Genomic DNA, 17,235 nt, shown 5'->3' on the forward strand with positions numbered 1-17,235 from the left:
CAAACATGTCGGACACTAGTCATGCAGACCTATCGGAGGATGAATCCTCATCAGCCTCGTGGAACAGTTTCCATTCATCTGATTCATCCGATTCCTATATATATGAAGTTATCGAACAGAAATGCCGTACGTTCCAGAGAGGGAAGAAAAATGCACCCCAACGCCAGGTTAAGAAGGGTAAAGCGCTGTCGGGTAAAAAATCAAAGATGGCAAAAAAGACATTATTTACGTCTAGGCCTACATCAACACCCAAAAGTGTTCAACATGAACAAGACCTACCACTTCTAGAGGACTCCACTTGCAATGTGGCTGGGCCTAGTATGTCTCCTACCACGTGCTCATCAACCTCGGAACCACCGCCAACTACAACGCAGGGTCGGGAGATTTTGACGGCTACCCCCACGACGTCAGTCCTAAACAGCACCCCAAGGATATGTTCGCCGGCCACAACTCCGAGCAATAGTGATTTGGTAGGTTGCTTGAACTGTTCACGACACGCGACACGTGCTCTTTCAATGATTATGGTCCTTTTTAGAGTTACTGTCCCTTGTGAAAATGATTATTTCCCCTATGAGAACTCTCTAGGCCAAGACCAAAGAAATATTGCTTTGAACATTTTTTATCATGTCTACTTTGATATTATATAGGGCCAGCATCAGGGCCTGTTTACCAAGTTGAGAAAGCTTGAGTCTCAGCAGGAAAGAATTTTAGAAGGGCAAAGGGAAATCATAATTTTACTCTCTGGAAATCCATCGCAAAAGAAAGGAAATAATAAAGTTAAAATAATGATACCCAACCACGTCCGAGTAAGTCTATTTTTCGATTATCATGTTTGAAGTTTCCATATAAAGATCTGTTGTGCAACAATTATTATACACAAAAGAAAACATGAGTCATGACTGCAAGATGAAGATGCAGAATATTTTCCATCTATTATAATATATATAATTGTTTCTCCATTTTGACACTCAGAACTCTCAAGATTATTCACATTATTTGTGGTAGTGTAGATTGGAATTGTCTTAGAAATCCCCCCCCCTTTATTTTTATTTTATTTTTATTTATTTTTATTTTATTTTTTTTTTTGATATATTGCCAGAAAGTAAATCGCTAAAGGCTTTTTAAAATTGAGAAAAAAGAGTATAAAATTTTATAGGTAGATCTACTATGAAAACTCAAAAATGGATTGTTAATGCAGTACCATTGATGGGTGATATATTATGGACTGGTAATATAACAGGAATATGCATCCGACATTTGATCCCTACATGTATAACTGTTTAACCTGCATTTTCTGTTTGAATGTAATATTGCAATAATTTAATTTTAGTTGTAACATACCGTTTGACTGGGTAAAACTAAAAGATTTAATGCATTTCGCATAACAATTAGGTTGCCTATGCTGCAAATAGTTACGTCAAAAATGTATTACTCCGCTTAACAGGGCTCGACATTAATGCTTGTCCGCTTGTCCGGTACCAATGTAAAAAAAATTATGGACAAGTGAATTTTGCTGGGCACTAAAAATGTCAGATTGGACAAGTGATTTTTTATGTATTAATTCGATCCTGATATCAATCGCTATGCAAGTTCACACTTGATCGGGATCGATGTTCAATAATTGCATCCGTTACTACATGTATTACATGGCGTGGATCTTACGACGTCTGCAGGTTTGGAATATATTTGATTGAATTACAGATTCACTTGCAAACATTTATGTTGTTGTCAGGACAGGAAGTGTAGATAAAATTTTGTTTTATATGTGTTTGTCTTATTTATCAATAACAACACTAATAAATCAAGCAATTTTAATCTTTTAATTTAAGTAATTGTTTTCAAGTTGACAGAATAAGATATTCATTGAAAAATTTTCGGACCAATGAAGTTGAAGTTCTGACAAGTGAATATCTTGGTCACTTGTCGAATGGACAAGTAGGAAAAAAGGTTAATGTCGAGCACTGCTTAACCTTTAAAATATGCTAAGTATGAGGCTTTTTTTTCTTGAGGATAAATTGTCTCATTGTCTACACTAAAAATAACTTTATAAAGAATGAGGCTTATTTAATTCGACAACTTATGTTATACGATATAACACGCTTTAAATGTAAATTTTTTTCCACAGGTTTATAATTTCATGGGATCTCTAATTCTGCTCAATCAGTAGAAAATTACATCAACTTCTTGTGATCTTTTTAGATGATAGCAGTTATTTTTATTTTTTTAACTGTACTTGTGACTATTCACATCAAGGGGGGGGGGGGGGGGTCACTAGTGAGCATTCATGTTAAATTGCTCACAGATTGATTGCTTTGTTAATTTAAGCTATAATTATAATGATTCATCATGTATTATGATAAAGCTGAGTGATGTACTTAGTATCATATTGTGTCTAGCTTTCCACTGATTAAGAGGATTAATTAATCAAGATGTTGTATTTGTAATTAAAGATTTGTTTATTTGTAAATGTATATACTTTCAGACTGTTGTTCACGATGGATATTCTCACGGCAATGCACAAGGCCTGGATTGGAAAATGAAATCGGATGATGGAAGCCAAACATTGAAGTAAACATACTTTTAGCTCACAAGAGCTGTAAGCTTAAGTGCATGAGTTTTCCTGATCACATTTTGTCGTCTTCCAATCTAACCATCAAAAGGAGATATTTGAATTAATGTAAATGTATTTGCAATCTAAAAAAAAATCGCCAACTATTTATGTTGAAAAATATAATGTCAAAATATCCTCAGGTAAAGAAGTGTGTTCGAATCATCGTTACACATTCCATATTCGAAGAGGATTTCTGACAAGATTATATTCTCTGTGTCAGAACAGAATATCAGATCACCAAACTCTATTTGGCACCTTAAATATTGTATTGATATGAATATACATGCATATATGAAAATTGTACTTTGACATACTAGACATCCTAATTTAAAGTAGAGTTGGGTAAATACACTAAATCATATATTCTCGTTTCTTGTTGTAACAAGATCTTTAAAAATAACTCAATGATACAACACACAACTTGTGAGGTGTATCAAGTGTTATGATAATTATTGCTCAGGTGATTGATGTGGCATTTAGATTTTTTGTTTGACTTTGTTTGAAGTATTGCTTATAATTTTACTGAACGACAAGAGAAAAATAAATAATCCACCATAAATTAAGTTATGGTAGAGGATGCCTTCTAGCAGATTATAAAGAAATGTTGATATTGCTCATGCATACAATTAACTGTAATTTTATTTAGATCACATTTATGATCAATTTTAATTAAATGCTGGAATGATGAATTTATAGTACTGTTTTATAATGGAATTCAGTTAATTATGAGATCATGTGTTGTAGACCTTCATCTGATGTAAACAAGTCAATGACAGAACATATATGCCAGTATGTCACTGGCATATATCCAGATTGCCGAGCATTTGTAAAAGGTTAGTAATTATATGGTTTGTTTTTTTTTCTAGAAGATGCAAATATGGTAACATACAAGTTCATTGCAGGCCGGACACACAGATATATTCAAGTTAATTCTGAAATACATGTCACCAAACATTTAAGATAAACATACACGCACAATTACAATATGTATAAAATACGCATCAAAGGGAAATAAGTCCAATTCAAGACATTTAACACAAATAAGTCAATTTGTTGTAAAATGGAATGGATGAATTTAGTTATAAAAATGATTAAACTTAATCATTTTATTTTTATTTCATTTTTATTTTTTCCTAATTATAATTGAAAGTAAATATTAATTCAAATTAAACAAATAAATAATATTTTCATTCTCCACTCGCTAGCTTTTGTAGTGATATTTATATGTACATGTATAATGTTGGAATTGGCTATGGGGGTAATCCAAGGTATTGAGGTTGAAATTGTTTATATGCAGTATTTTACCAGAAATTTTACAACGATTATTGCCGAGATCAAAGAACTAATGCCGCGGACATTATTCTCCAATAAAATCTCAAACGTCTTAAAAAATTATCAGATCAGAAACACGTACCAAACCTGTGCAGTTGAAATGTACATTTGACTTAAGAATGAAATACATATTTTGACCACATCGATGTGTCGTCTTTTTGCAATTTAAACACTGTATATTGCAGACAGTGGCTGATGAATGTAAGTTTCTAATGGAAGCATGCAGGGTATTTCACAGACCTCCCTACGCCATATTTAAACTCTGCGATTTTAGTGATATTTCTTGGTAAAATAGGAAATTGATTTTGTAATTGTATATTCAGAAGATTAAACTATATGAGCTACATACAGATTTATATTTAAGAAAAGGCTTATTTTAATGCGGCAAAAGCACAAGTCATCTGCATTCTATTCACAGGTAAACAAACAATTTACACTCGGGTGCGAAATGGAAAAGCGCTACATGGTGACCTAATTTGTTTCTACATAGAGAAACGATCAGTCTTATTTTACAGCTATGGTAGAATAGAAATAAAGTCCGCGTTTTCGTGAATGTTGCAGAATAAACCTCCTCGGTCACGAAATGTTGTTCGAAAGATAAAAGCCAAGGCAAACATATCGAGACCGAGGAGTTTATTCTGCAACATTCACGAAAATGCGGACTTAATTAACTCTTAAATAGAGGTCAAGTTCGAATTTGGTCCTGGTCTGATGATTTTTTATAGTGATCCCCTTTGCACTTAGTAACTATTTAAAAATTATGGCTAAATACCTACATGGGCATTAGTGGCCATATTGCACATCTCATTGAATAATGCATCAGTACTACAGCTTTCAGACTTTCTAATCTTTTGCTAAATTTTGTTACAATGCTAATTATTTCATATGCAATACACAGATACTTTCAGTCGATTAAAGACAAAGCAAAGAAAGGAGGATAAGGAAAGGGAAAGCTGATTCTTTCAAGCAGGGAAAGCTTATGTACCAAAGAAAGAAAAGGGTATGCCTCAGCACTGCATGTTTTAAGCTTTCAGGTCATGCATATGTCTTAATGTCCCTATGCCGCACTGTTAAGGCTGAATAAAGGGGTGTCCCAGCTAAATTTATTCGGGAAAAGTTTACTGAAATCTAACACAAAATAGTTATTCGCCATACTACCAGAAATGAAATAACTTGCAACTTTAAACTGTATTAGCACAGTAAACAACAACAATAATTATCAATGCATTACGAACGGTAATTTATTTTCTTTTTTTTTCTTTGTATTTTTAGCTCGTCTATCTGAGCTTTCAGAGTGAGCTTTTCTGATAACATTTGTCTGGGGTCCATCTGTCTGTCAGTCTGTAAACTTTTTACATAACCACTGGTTGCCAATTTCAACTAAACTAGCCACAAAGCATCCTTTGGTGAATTGAATTCAAGTTTGTTCAAAAGATGGACCACGCCATCTTTCAATGGGAGATAAGTTGCATGTTTTAAAAATCTTCTTCTCAAGAACCACAGGAGCAGAGCTGTTTACTCTTACGATTTCGCCGTATTTTTTTTTTTTTTACGCATTTTTAATCCAAAATACGTCTCACGTTTTGAGATTATGAAAATACGGAAATACGTTCGTTTGGAATTAAGCAGTTAATTTTCAATATGATTTTCTGAAATATGGCTGAAAGAATGCCGACTCGGCTTAAATCAACAACTATCATTGACAATCAATCGTTATGATCTGGTCGCCTGCGTGGCGCAGTGGTTAGAACGTCTGCTCTAAGAGTTGCGCAGTTAGGACTTACGTCGATTGTTCGAATCCCACTTCAACTTGGAGACCGGTCTTTCAAATCAGACCCTATAAACTGAGGTCATGTTTCGCAGTAGGTGCTGGCACGAAACAGACCCCTCCCTGCTCGATGGCCTTGAGTACTGAGTAGAGGACAAAATTTGCAACTCTCCACGGCAGATGGCGAATTCTTCAGAGAGACATTAAACAATTTATCAATCATCGGATCCTTATGATCTGTCTCAGCTTCACACCCATTAATCACTATAAAAAAATGATTTCAAGCATAGGTGATTTCAAGTTGCCAAAAATGATGTGGTATAAAATGACAAAGTACATGTTATTTAACCATGTTTTAGTGATAAAAAAAGCAGGTGTTCTCTAATTATTTATACGGTAATTCAATGGAAAGCGAAATCTTACTGGCAAATGTTAAATCTCACGGACAAAACTGATCCAAAATATTGAGAGACGACGATAAGGGTAAACAGGTCTGCAGGAGCAAAAAAGATAAACTAATGTAGAAGTATTCTCAGGTAGTACAGATTCAAGTTTGTTTAAATTATGGCATCTGGTGGTAGGGAGGGGCTAGAAACTTGCATATTGGTGCATAATTTTCCAGATTATCCAATTTGGTATTAAATATTCAACATAATATTAAATTGACTTCTGATCCTTTTGCGTTTATTTTTAACTAGATTGGTTCAAAATTATGTCATTTGTCGATACTTAATTATGTGAGCTATGTTACTCCTAGTTCACTTCTTTATTTAGTATAATTTAATTGACTCAAATTTTGATGTACTAGTTAACAATATATGTACAAATTCAGATCTAAGTGCACATATCCTGGAAAATTTTATAAACATAAAATTTCTTTTTGTTGATATTTCCCATATATATTATATACTATAAACTTGTGTATATGTTGTAGAAATTAGAGGCTAGGCGTTCTGCCTTAAAACAGAAATCAACATGGGATGAAGAGAAGAAAAAGAAGGTAGAGGAAGTCCTACATATAGATTTCATGTCATCAGAATATGAAAACACCTCAGATGATGACACCATCTATGAAATTGCCAACCTAAGTTGGCGGTCCGACGAGTGCCTCAAGGCATTTAAAGAACTTGACACCAAAGCTGCTACTTTAAAATCGAAAAGATCGAAAAAACAGAGTATGAGAAGAATTCGATCAAACAGGGAATCAAGAAGAGAAAAACCTGAGGAAGTTACAGCGGAGCAGAAATGGTCTGTTAGGGATTAATTAAATATCAGCGACTACTCATGTTTTGTGTTAATTGTGATGCATTTTTAACAAATTCAAATTTGTATAAAAAATGGAAATACAAGTGTTGTATAATTTTTTATGGTAAAAGTGTTTTCTGCAGATGCCCAGTTACAGATTTTAACTCTTGTCATATTTTTTATTGTGTGAATACACTGTATATTATGTAATGAGCATGCACATACATTTTTAATCTCGATTTATACTATGTGTCTTCAAGTTCGATTTATTATTTAGTGCATGAACATTAAATGTGAAGAAAATAAGTAGGATATAATGCAAGGGTATTCTGAAAGAGCTTTGCTGGCAGTAAGTTGCAGATCTTGATACCCAAGTAAGAGAAAGGTGGTGTCTCTGACCGATCCTTTTGCTGTTGCTTGTGGGCGAGTGAGGCTTCTCTGTCAGTAACTTAGTAAGAAAAAGATAAAGTGACATTTTTGAGTGAAATAGGGATTTTTGCAAGAGAAAACATTAATTATATAAGACCAGAGTATTTTGCATTCTATAAAAATTAAAGTGTAAGATAAAAAAAAATGTAACATATACATATATCTTTTCATAACTTTTTGTATGTACATATGTTCAGAGCTTATTCCTGAATGTTTTAGGATAGATTAGAAGATTATTTACTGAAAATTTACCATTATCCAATTGTCTTGCATTACAGTGAAAAATTGCTTTATAATTAGTAAATATATGTATAGTTGCAGTTCAGAAGAGATAAACGTGATGAGTATAGCAAATGAATTGAAATTTGCTGTTATGTATTAAATAACAGTAAGTGCTACTCTTTTGTATGATTATGATGTTTTTCCTTGGTTCAAATTGACATAACCAGATGTTGATATAAAGAAATTCTCTTGCTGAATTTTTCAGATTACAAAGAGTTTACTCTACTCGGTTACAAATTATAACTCTGTCATATTTCTTCATTGTTTGAGGATTGATTGGCTTTTTGTGTTGCACGGATACATGTATACATGCATTTTAAATATCTGAGTTAATTCAATGTTTTTACAAGTTGAACTTGAAAAATAAGTGCATGGACATTTAATGTGAAGAAAATAAGGAGGACACAATGCAAGGGTATTCTGAAAGAGCTTTGCTGGCAGTAAGTTGCAGATCTTGATACCCAAGTAAGAGAAAGGTGGCGTCTCTGACCGATCCTTTTGCTGTTGCTTGTGGGCGAGTGAGGCTTCTCTGTCAGAACTAGACTAAGAAGACATTTATGCATAAAATATATTGTAATAAGAAGAAAAGGCAACTTAACTATTAATAAAAATAAAGAGTTAAAGAACGTTTATCATGTGTACATGAATATATTAATGCATGATATTATTTGTACATGAATATTCCAGATATATTGTTTCTGAACATATATATGGCATAGACTAGCTAAAAGAAAATGCTTTGAGTGTAAAGGTCAATTTTATGTCTCAATTTCAAATTAGCCTAAAATTGTTTTAATGAGATATATGTAGTTTCACAGTATTCATATTCCCGTCTACCTGCTTGTGCTTATTGAGATTCTTAAAATTGAAACGACAAAAGATGTTTAATGTTATAAGTGTACCATTCCCCTAGATCTTGATATACATGTAGAATCATTGGCTCTTTGTCTTGCAATGTTTGTGCTAATTTATATAAATGAATGCCCTCGTATTCCAGTATGTTCACTAATTTGTGTGGTCATAATATACTTTCTCTTCTGTCCAAAACTTTTTAAGGATGGAAAATAGGAAATTATCATGGAAAAAGATCTTAAAATCTTTTGTGAATGATTTCAAAATTATCACTTTCAACAATATTTTTCAAATTGCATGCTAAAAAGTATAATGACTCTGTGCTTTAAGTTATCCACATTCATTTTTTGAGAAATTTGCCTATAGCACATGTAGAATTTTTTCAAAAAGGCCTTGTATTTCATGCTGTATATGAAAGACACATGATGAGATGAATAAACTTTTATTTTAAATTTACAACCCATTAAACAGTTTTGATAAGGACTGTTTCTATCATGGATATTGTATTTTTTTTTGAAGTCCAAATAGACTGCGGTTTTTACCTTTTGTGCAGATTTAATGCTGATAGATTTGAATGTTGTATGCAATTCCATTTTGTAAATTGTTGTAATTAATTTGTTTGAATATGAATTATTTTGTGACCCATTGTTATCAGCGTCTAAAAACTTAATTCCATTAAATTTTGTATTGTAAAATTCTTAATTCTGACAGTATATTTAGCACTATGCAAGAATTTATAATAATAATAATAACTAGAAACTCATTACTAGTAATGAGAAGGTCTTCCGTTATACTACTTCCTGTTTGCATGAACATGTCTTTTCCAACGTCGGTATTAGCCTAAAACTTATGTAGAAACAAAATAACTTAAAAAATACTTTTTTGCTTCGTTTCCTGTCACGACCGGAAGTAATGACGACACACGATTTTTACACGAATGAAATGAACTGATGACTGACTAAAAATTTTGAAAGTTTTAGACTTCAGTCTTTTACTGTTGCCGAACAATTGTGCGAACAAATTCTAATTTTGAGGACAGGAAAACGCACGACCGGAAGTGAACTGAATAAAAATCTTTGAATTTTCTCTTGACTTTTGCAGTATCTACAGCATATGTAAAAACATTTCAAATACTTATCTATAAGTGATATTTATGAGGAAGTTGAACCACGAAATAACATAGTTTATCTCATAAAACCGAAAGTTTAAAGTTTTTTTTCCGGTGGAATCTAACATATTTCAAAACAGCGAAAGGGAAGCAAGAAAGTGATGAAAGTTTTAATTTTAAAAAGAAAAGTTGAAATTTTTGATTTCTTCGATCACTTCCTATGATGACCGGAAGTGACGGCTGACGCTTTTAGCCCTATGTGTTTTGCCTTCTTACCAAGTTTTATTACTCCTATAAGTTTGGTGTCTTACTTTCATGCCGTTTCCGAGATCTCGCTGAAATAACTTTTCATTTTGAGGACAAGAAAACACGCGACCGGAAGTGAATTTTACTAAGATATTTAACGTCACACTAGTCATCTGCAGTCTCAATAACATATATAAAAATCATTTAAAGAACTCTATCTATAAGCGATATGTTGGAAAAAATTCAAAACCCCTATTATGTAGTTTTTCTCTTATAACCGGATGTTGTCGTTTTTTGTTTCCGGTGGGACCAACACATATCGTAACTGTGAAAAAGATACAATTATATGATGCAAGTCTTATTCCAAAAGAGAAAAGTTGAAATTTTTGATTTCTTTGATCACTTCCTGTGACAACCGGAAGTGACGGCTGACGCTCTTAACCCAAATGGTTTTGTCTACTCTTCAAGGTCTAATATTCCTATAAGGTTGGTGTCTAAATCTCTTACCGTTTCTGAGACCTCACTCGGACAAGTTCTCGTTTTGCGGACATTTAAACGCGCGACCGGAAGTGAATTTTACAAAGATATTTGACGTTACTCTAGACATTTGCATTCTTGATAACATATTCAAAAATCAGTTCAAATACGTTATGTATAAAAAATATTTATGGGAAAGTAAAATACTCAAATTATGCAGTTGTTCGCTTATAGCCGGAAGTTGACGTTTTTGTTTCCGGTGGGATTAATATATTTCGAATCTACAAATAAGATGCAACAATGTGATGAAAGAAAAATATCAAAAAAGAAAAGTTGAAAATTTCGATTTCTTTGATCACTTCCTGTGACGACCGGAAGTGACGGCTGACGCTCTTAACCCAAATGGATTTGCCTACTCCTCAAGATCTATTAATTATATAAGTTTGGTGTCTTAATCTTGTACCGTTTCTGAGATCTCACTCGGACAAAATATTTTTGGAAAAAACGGAAATCGGACATATCTGACGACCGGAAGTGAATTTTGAAAAAATGAAAAAATCGTCTGGGCGTATTTTCATTCCCTATCATTCCTGAAAATTTCAAGAAGATCCGTCCAGCCATCTCTGAAAAATCGCCAAGAAAAGAAAAGAGGAAAAAAATAATAATAACTAGAAACTCATTACTAGTAATGAGAAGGTCTTCCGTTCTACTACTTCCTGTTTGCATCAATATGTCTTTTCCAACGTTGGTATTAGCCTATAATTTATGTAGAAACAAAATAACTTAAAAAATCACTTTTTTGCTTCGTTTCCTGTCACGACCGGAAGTAATGACGACACACGATCTTTACACGATGCAAATGAACTGATGACTGACTATAAGTCCTGAAAGTTTTAGACTTCAGTCTATTATTGTTGCCGAACAAATGTGAGAACAAATTCTAATTTTGAGGACAGGAAAACACACGACCGGAAGTGAACTGAATAAAAATCTCTGAATTTTCTCTTGACTTTTGTAGTATCTACAACATATGTAAAAAAAACATTTCAAATACTTATCTATAAGTGATATTTATAAGAAAGTTAAACCACGAAATAACGTAGTTTATCTCTTAAGACCGGAAGATTGAAGTTTTTGTTTCCGATAGAATCTAACATATTTCAAAACAGCGAAAGAGAAGCAATAAAGTGATGCAAGTTTTAATTTTAAAAAGAAAAGTTGAAATTTTTGATTTCTTTGATCACTTCCTGTGACGACCGGAAGTGACGGCTTACGCGTTTAACCCTATATGTTTTGCCTACTCACCAAGGTTTATTACTCCTATAAGTTTGGTGTCTTAATCTCATGTCGTTTCCGAGATCTTTCTGAAATAAGTTTTCATTTTGAGGAAAAGAAAACACGCGACCGGAAGTGAATTTTACTAAGATATTTAACGTCACTCTAGACATCTGCAGTCTCAATAACATATATAAAAATCATTTAAAGAACTCTATCTATAGGCGATATGTATGGGAAAATTAAATACCCTTTTATGTAGTTTTTCTCTTATAACCGGAAGTTGTCGTTTTTTGTTTCCGGTTGGACCAACACATATCGTAACTGTGAAAAAGATACAATTATATGATGCAAGTCTTATTCCAAAAGAGAAAAGTTGAAATTTTTTATTTCTTTGATCACTTCCTGTGACGAACGGAAGTGACGGCTGACGCTCTTAAACCAAATGGTTTTGTCTACTCCTCAAGGTCTAATACTCCTATAAGTTTGGTGTCTAAATCTCTTACCGTTTCTGAGATATCACTGGGACAAGTTCTGAATTTGCGGACATTTAAACGCGCGACCGGAAGTGAATTTTACAAAGATATTTGCAGTCTTGATAACATATTTAAAAATCAGTTCAAATACTTTATCTATAAAAAATATTTATGGAAAAGTAAAATACTCAAATTATGCAGTTTTTCGCTTATAGCCGGAAGTTGACGTTTTTGTTTCCGGTGGGACCAACATATTTCGAATCTACAAATAAGATGCAACAATGTGATGAAAGAAAAAAATCAAAAAAGAAAAGCTGAAAATTTCGATTTCTTTAATCACTTCCTGTGACGACCGGAAGTGACGGCTGACGCTCTTAACCCAAATGGATTTGCCTACTCCTCAAGATCTATTACTCATATAAGTTTGGTGTCTTAATCTCTTACCGTTTCTGAGATATGACTCGGACAAAATATTTCTGAAAAAAACGGAAATCGGACATATCTGACGACCGGAAGTGAATTTTGAAGAATATGAAAGATACATTTGTAGGTATTTTATTCTCTATTATCCCTGAAAATTTCAAGAGAATCCGTCCAGCCATCTCTGAGAAATTGTCCGAAAAGAAAAGGGGGAAAAAAAAAATAATAATAAAAAGAAAAAGAAGAAACAGTAGAATCACTATAAGGTCTTCCGTCTGAAACGGAAGACCTTAATAATAATAAAAAGAAGAAACAGTAGAATCACTATAAGGTCTTCCGTCTGAAACGGAAGACCTTAATAATAATGGCATTGAATTCCAATTACTAGTACCTTGGTATAAATTCTGAAAAATTATATAAACTTATTATTAAGTTTTTTTAAGATTTATTTGTTTGTATGTCATTAACATAATGTAATAAAATTATATGAAAAATGACTTTGTGTGTGATTGTAAAATAATTGAAAAAAAAATTATATATATCAGAAGTCCATGAATTCACAGTGGTCGGTATAGTAGTAAAGTGAAAATAATGAAATTGAAAACACGAAGACAACACAGTAAAGGATACATAGGAAATTTTTAAAGCATCTGGAGATTTTTAAAAGGATTTTGAAAGGACTAATGCTTTACTTTGTGGTCGTTGTGTTTTCAATTTAATTATATATATATATATATATATATATATATATATATATATATATATATATATATATATATATATATATATATATATATATATTCTACAAGGAATAATGAGATAAAAATAAATATTAAACTAAATCTTTAATAAATCAATAATAAATGTTTAATCCATGTATATAATTATATTTATACATGAGGTATAATATTAGTTTATGAAAGGGTTAAATTGGACATATTTGGTAAGTTTTCCCGTATATAATTCAGTTTAAGGAAGTATTGTTCAGTAAAGTGTGAATTAAACAAGAACAAATAATGAGGTAAAACTCTACATTAAATTGTATTAACCAAACAATATAATATAAACATAAAACTTTATTTTATGTGCATGTTTAATAATAATTATACATTTTACATACTAAAGGTATAACATTTGTTTACGGAAGACTTCAATCTGAATGTATTAGTAAGTTTACAATTTTCCAAACTTTATTAAATTTGTTCTTTTAATTTTCTATTAAACTCGTATTAAATGCTAATTATTTTCTAACGTTTACGATCCCACAATATGTAATACTATGCAGTTAAACATTAAATAACCGCAGCATTTAAATTGCATTTAAGGTAAAAGTAAACCCGACTTTTCATGCAGTGCAATATTTTATTTCTTCTTTACTGTGGTATGTTAATGTGTCAATGGTAGGGGAACCCGGCGCAATCACAAAATCAATATTGAAAATGTGTAACACCATCGTTCAAACTCCCGGTGGACCAATAGTAAGAGCGAAAATAATTAAATTTATGTATAATTTTTTTTCAATTTAATTGTGACTTCATTTTGTGCAAGTTAGAATTTCGATCAGAAATACGGAGATCATAAAAAAATTAAGCGCGGTATAGAAATCTGATAACGACAAAATGGATGTTGACGTCAAGGCGGCTAAAAGCGTGTTTAGAAACTTTGCTGAACAAAATGTTAAGTTTCCATAGCGTTACTATATATTATGTATCCATAATGGTTTCTATATTATGACGTCACAATAGAAAAGTTTCATTTCAAAGACACATTGTAAAGATCAGAGATGGCATCAATGAAGAAAGTTGGGACGGATTAATTGATTGATTGTATGTTGTTTTACGTCCCATATACCGGTGAAAGGCTTCAAATTTAGACCTTTACTCGGCACTCAAGGCCAGTGGGCAGTGAGGGTTTATTATCGTGCCAACGCCTACCGTGACATAGGTCCTCGGTATTTAAGGTCTCATCCGAAACACCCGCAACTTTCACTTCAAAGTGTCGAGCGCATGGCGAAGGAATAGTTGCTACCTATTTTTATCGACTTAGGTCACTCGCAGCCATGATTCGATCACACGACCTTCCGATCAAGGAGCGAGCGCTCTACCGACTGAGCTACCGTGACGGCAATTCAAAGGGAAGATGTATTTAAAATTTACAAGAACTTTTACAACGTTAAAATTCCTTGGAAAAGTGTATTTTCAGAGGAAATTGAAAACTGGTTGACAGTGTGTGAGAAAGCGACGAATGGTTCAAAAACTTTTAATTACAGGAAAATTATCTTCGTTAGTTGCGGCATTGACCGGACCGGAAAGTAAATTTTCTATCGGAAGCAGGGAATGCACGACGGTTCTAAATCAATTTGTAATTTCTGTGTATGCTCCCGGTGGAAGAAAGAACAGTACATTTTACAGAGTGGTAGATTCAGTAATTGAAAAAGAGAAAGAAGCATGGTGTGAGTTTACAGCTAGAAACATACAACCGTCGGTTTGCAGAAACACCAGATAGACAACAATGGCTACCCAGTGATGAGGTCAACACTTCTTAACATCAGTAAATGTAAAGCAATCGAAAGGAGAGGGGAACGTTCACTTTTATGTAAAATGTGGGGTGGGAAGGGAGACATGGCGACCCTAGTATCAGGAAACAGAGGTTTCATGAAAACTTCCAAGTTATGTTGTTTATTTATTCAGTCACATCCTCGGCTTACCGAGTTATTTCATCTTGGTGGAGACAGTCTGCTTGACCGCTTTCTTTTTTGTCTCCAAACCCATATTTTACACATTGGCAGTAACAAAGCAATACATGCAACAATTGAAAGAATCAAATATGCGGGACTTTTTGGAAATAATGACAAAAAAATTACGAGGAACAAACAAAAGGGCAGCAGTATACTCGACCAGAAGTCGCCGAACAAGTATGTGACGAAATGACGGACTTGTATGCAGATTTCATTAGTAGAAAATACCGATCGGATGACGGTATTCAATTTTGAAGAAAAAATTTCAGTTAAATAATAATTTGCAGTATTTAATTTAATTAATTTTTCATTTAATTTTAATTAACAAGACAACATAATTAACAAACAAAAATATGAGTTAATGAATAATATATTTTCAAATTTAAAATGTAAAGATTTAAAATTTCGCAAAATAATTTAAAAAAAAAAATGAATAATGTATCTATAACCTGGAAAAACACGATTTTTAAAAATGTACTGTTTTAAATTTCTAAAAATTAATTGTGTGTGTGTGTGGTTTGTTTGTTTTTTCTTTTTCTTTTTTTTTCTTTTTTTTTTTTTTTTTTACACTTTTTATGCTAGAAGAGGATAAGGAAAATACTGAACCCTCAATGTCTCGGAACGATTCATCTGATGAATCTTCCACAATCACCAGTAAAGATACAACGCACATTTTGAGATTAGCAGTTGTTATACACATTCTCCAACTTGACATGGCTGGCGCTCTGGAGAATAGGATAACTCCAACATTACGATTTGTAAAAAAAAAAATTACATAGGTCCAGACACGTACACGTAGTATATTGGGGGTCAAAGGTATTTGTAGTCTTGTTTTACTTATCAAAGTTGTCGCCCGCGTAGCGAAGTGGTTAGAGCGTTCGCTCTAGAGTCCAGGGGTAAGCAGTTGACCCTTACGTCGCGGGTTCGAATCCCACTGTAGGACCTGGAAACCGGTCCTTCGGACGAGACCTAATAAACCGAGGTCCCGTGTCGAAGTAGGTGCTGGCACGAAAAAGATTCCTCACTGCTCAATGGCCCTCAGTGCCGAGTATAGGTCAAAATTTGCAGGTGTTGCAAATTTGCAGGTGTTTGCAAATTTGCACTGGAAAGTGGTGGCGTCTCCATATGAGTGAAAAATTCTCGAGAGAGACGTTAAACAATAAACAAACAACAAGAGGCCCAGGGGCCACATCGCTCACCTGAGCACTCTGGCTAGGAAACAGCAGAAATCAATTCAGTCTTGAAAAGTTTAAATATACAAGTGGTTCCGGGGGGGGGGGGGGGTCTATACTTCATAGGGATGCTTAAGAATTAATATGACAAATATGCCCCTGTATTCTCCTGGGGGTAATATTTTGAACAAATTTGAATCTATATTACCTAAGGATGCTTCCATATAAATATGATTGTCATCTCCCTCGGGAGATGACACATTAAGTTTGAATCACCGGAAGTAAAGTCCTACTGTAAGCTCCATTGATAAGCTGGTGGTCTGGCAAAGGAACTGACGATGACACGATTTCTAAATATAGAGATGTAAACAAAATTGACCAAAGTCTGTCTTATTATTATTAAACAAAATGGTCCATCTTAAAGTTAAAGTAAAACTACACCAGGGTTCATTAAGAGTAATAGAGGAAGGATCACTTGGGTGGTGGTGGGTCTTCATTAACGGCTTATATAATATATACATAAACATTGTATCTAGGCTTTTGCGTAAAACGACGGTCAGCGCGCGGGGATCAAAATACACAAAACATGGCATATTGAATGTATAAGCCAAGGCGTGGATCCAAGATTTACTGACGAAAGAAAACAGTGAAAACATTTCAAATGCATATATACAATGGCAAAAACTTTACTTTTATGTGCACTTTAGTCAATCGATATTTAATGCCGTATATATGAAAAATAAAACAGTACTTATTCAAAAAAAAATTTAATAATAATAAATAAATAAATTTCGAGGAAAAGAAA

General features: G+C 33.2%; 1 protein-coding gene across 1 annotated transcript; it reads left to right on the forward strand.

Annotated features, from left to right (window-relative positions):
- On the forward strand, nucleotides 1-3,449 carry LOC133199293 (uncharacterized). Its single transcript, XM_061335121.1, has 4 exons — nucleotides 1-470; nucleotides 648-806; nucleotides 2,483-2,568; nucleotides 3,356-3,449. Exons 1-4 carry the CDS (start codon nucleotides 6-8, stop codon nucleotides 3,447-3,449), a joined length of 804 nt encoding a protein of 267 aa, XP_061191105.1. The 5' UTR covers nucleotides 1-5.
- The last annotated feature ends 13,786 nt before the right edge of the window (nucleotides 3,450-17,235 follow it).

Source organism: Saccostrea echinata, unplaced genomic scaffold (assembly GCF_033153115.1).
Source record: "Saccostrea echinata isolate AGI-Se365-2 ecotype Australia unplaced genomic scaffold, CSIRO_AGI_Sech_v1 ptg000033l, whole genome shotgun sequence".
NCBI classification, from domain to species: Eukaryota; Metazoa; Mollusca; class Bivalvia; order Ostreida; family Ostreidae; genus Saccostrea; species Saccostrea echinata.

Excerpts from the sequence above, each read along its gene's own strand:
- LOC133199293 (XM_061335121.1), top strand. The coding sequence starts at position 6 with ATGTCGGACACTAGTCATGCAGACCTATCGGAGGATGAATCCTCATCA. Across the intron at positions 471-647 it reads CTCCGAGCAATAGTGATTTG|GGCCAGCATCAGGGCCTGTT; the intron begins GTAGGTTGCTTG and ends GATATTATATAG. Across the intron at positions 807-2,482 it reads TGATACCCAACCACGTCCGA|ACTGTTGTTCACGATGGATA; the intron begins GTAAGTCTATTT and ends ATATACTTTCAG.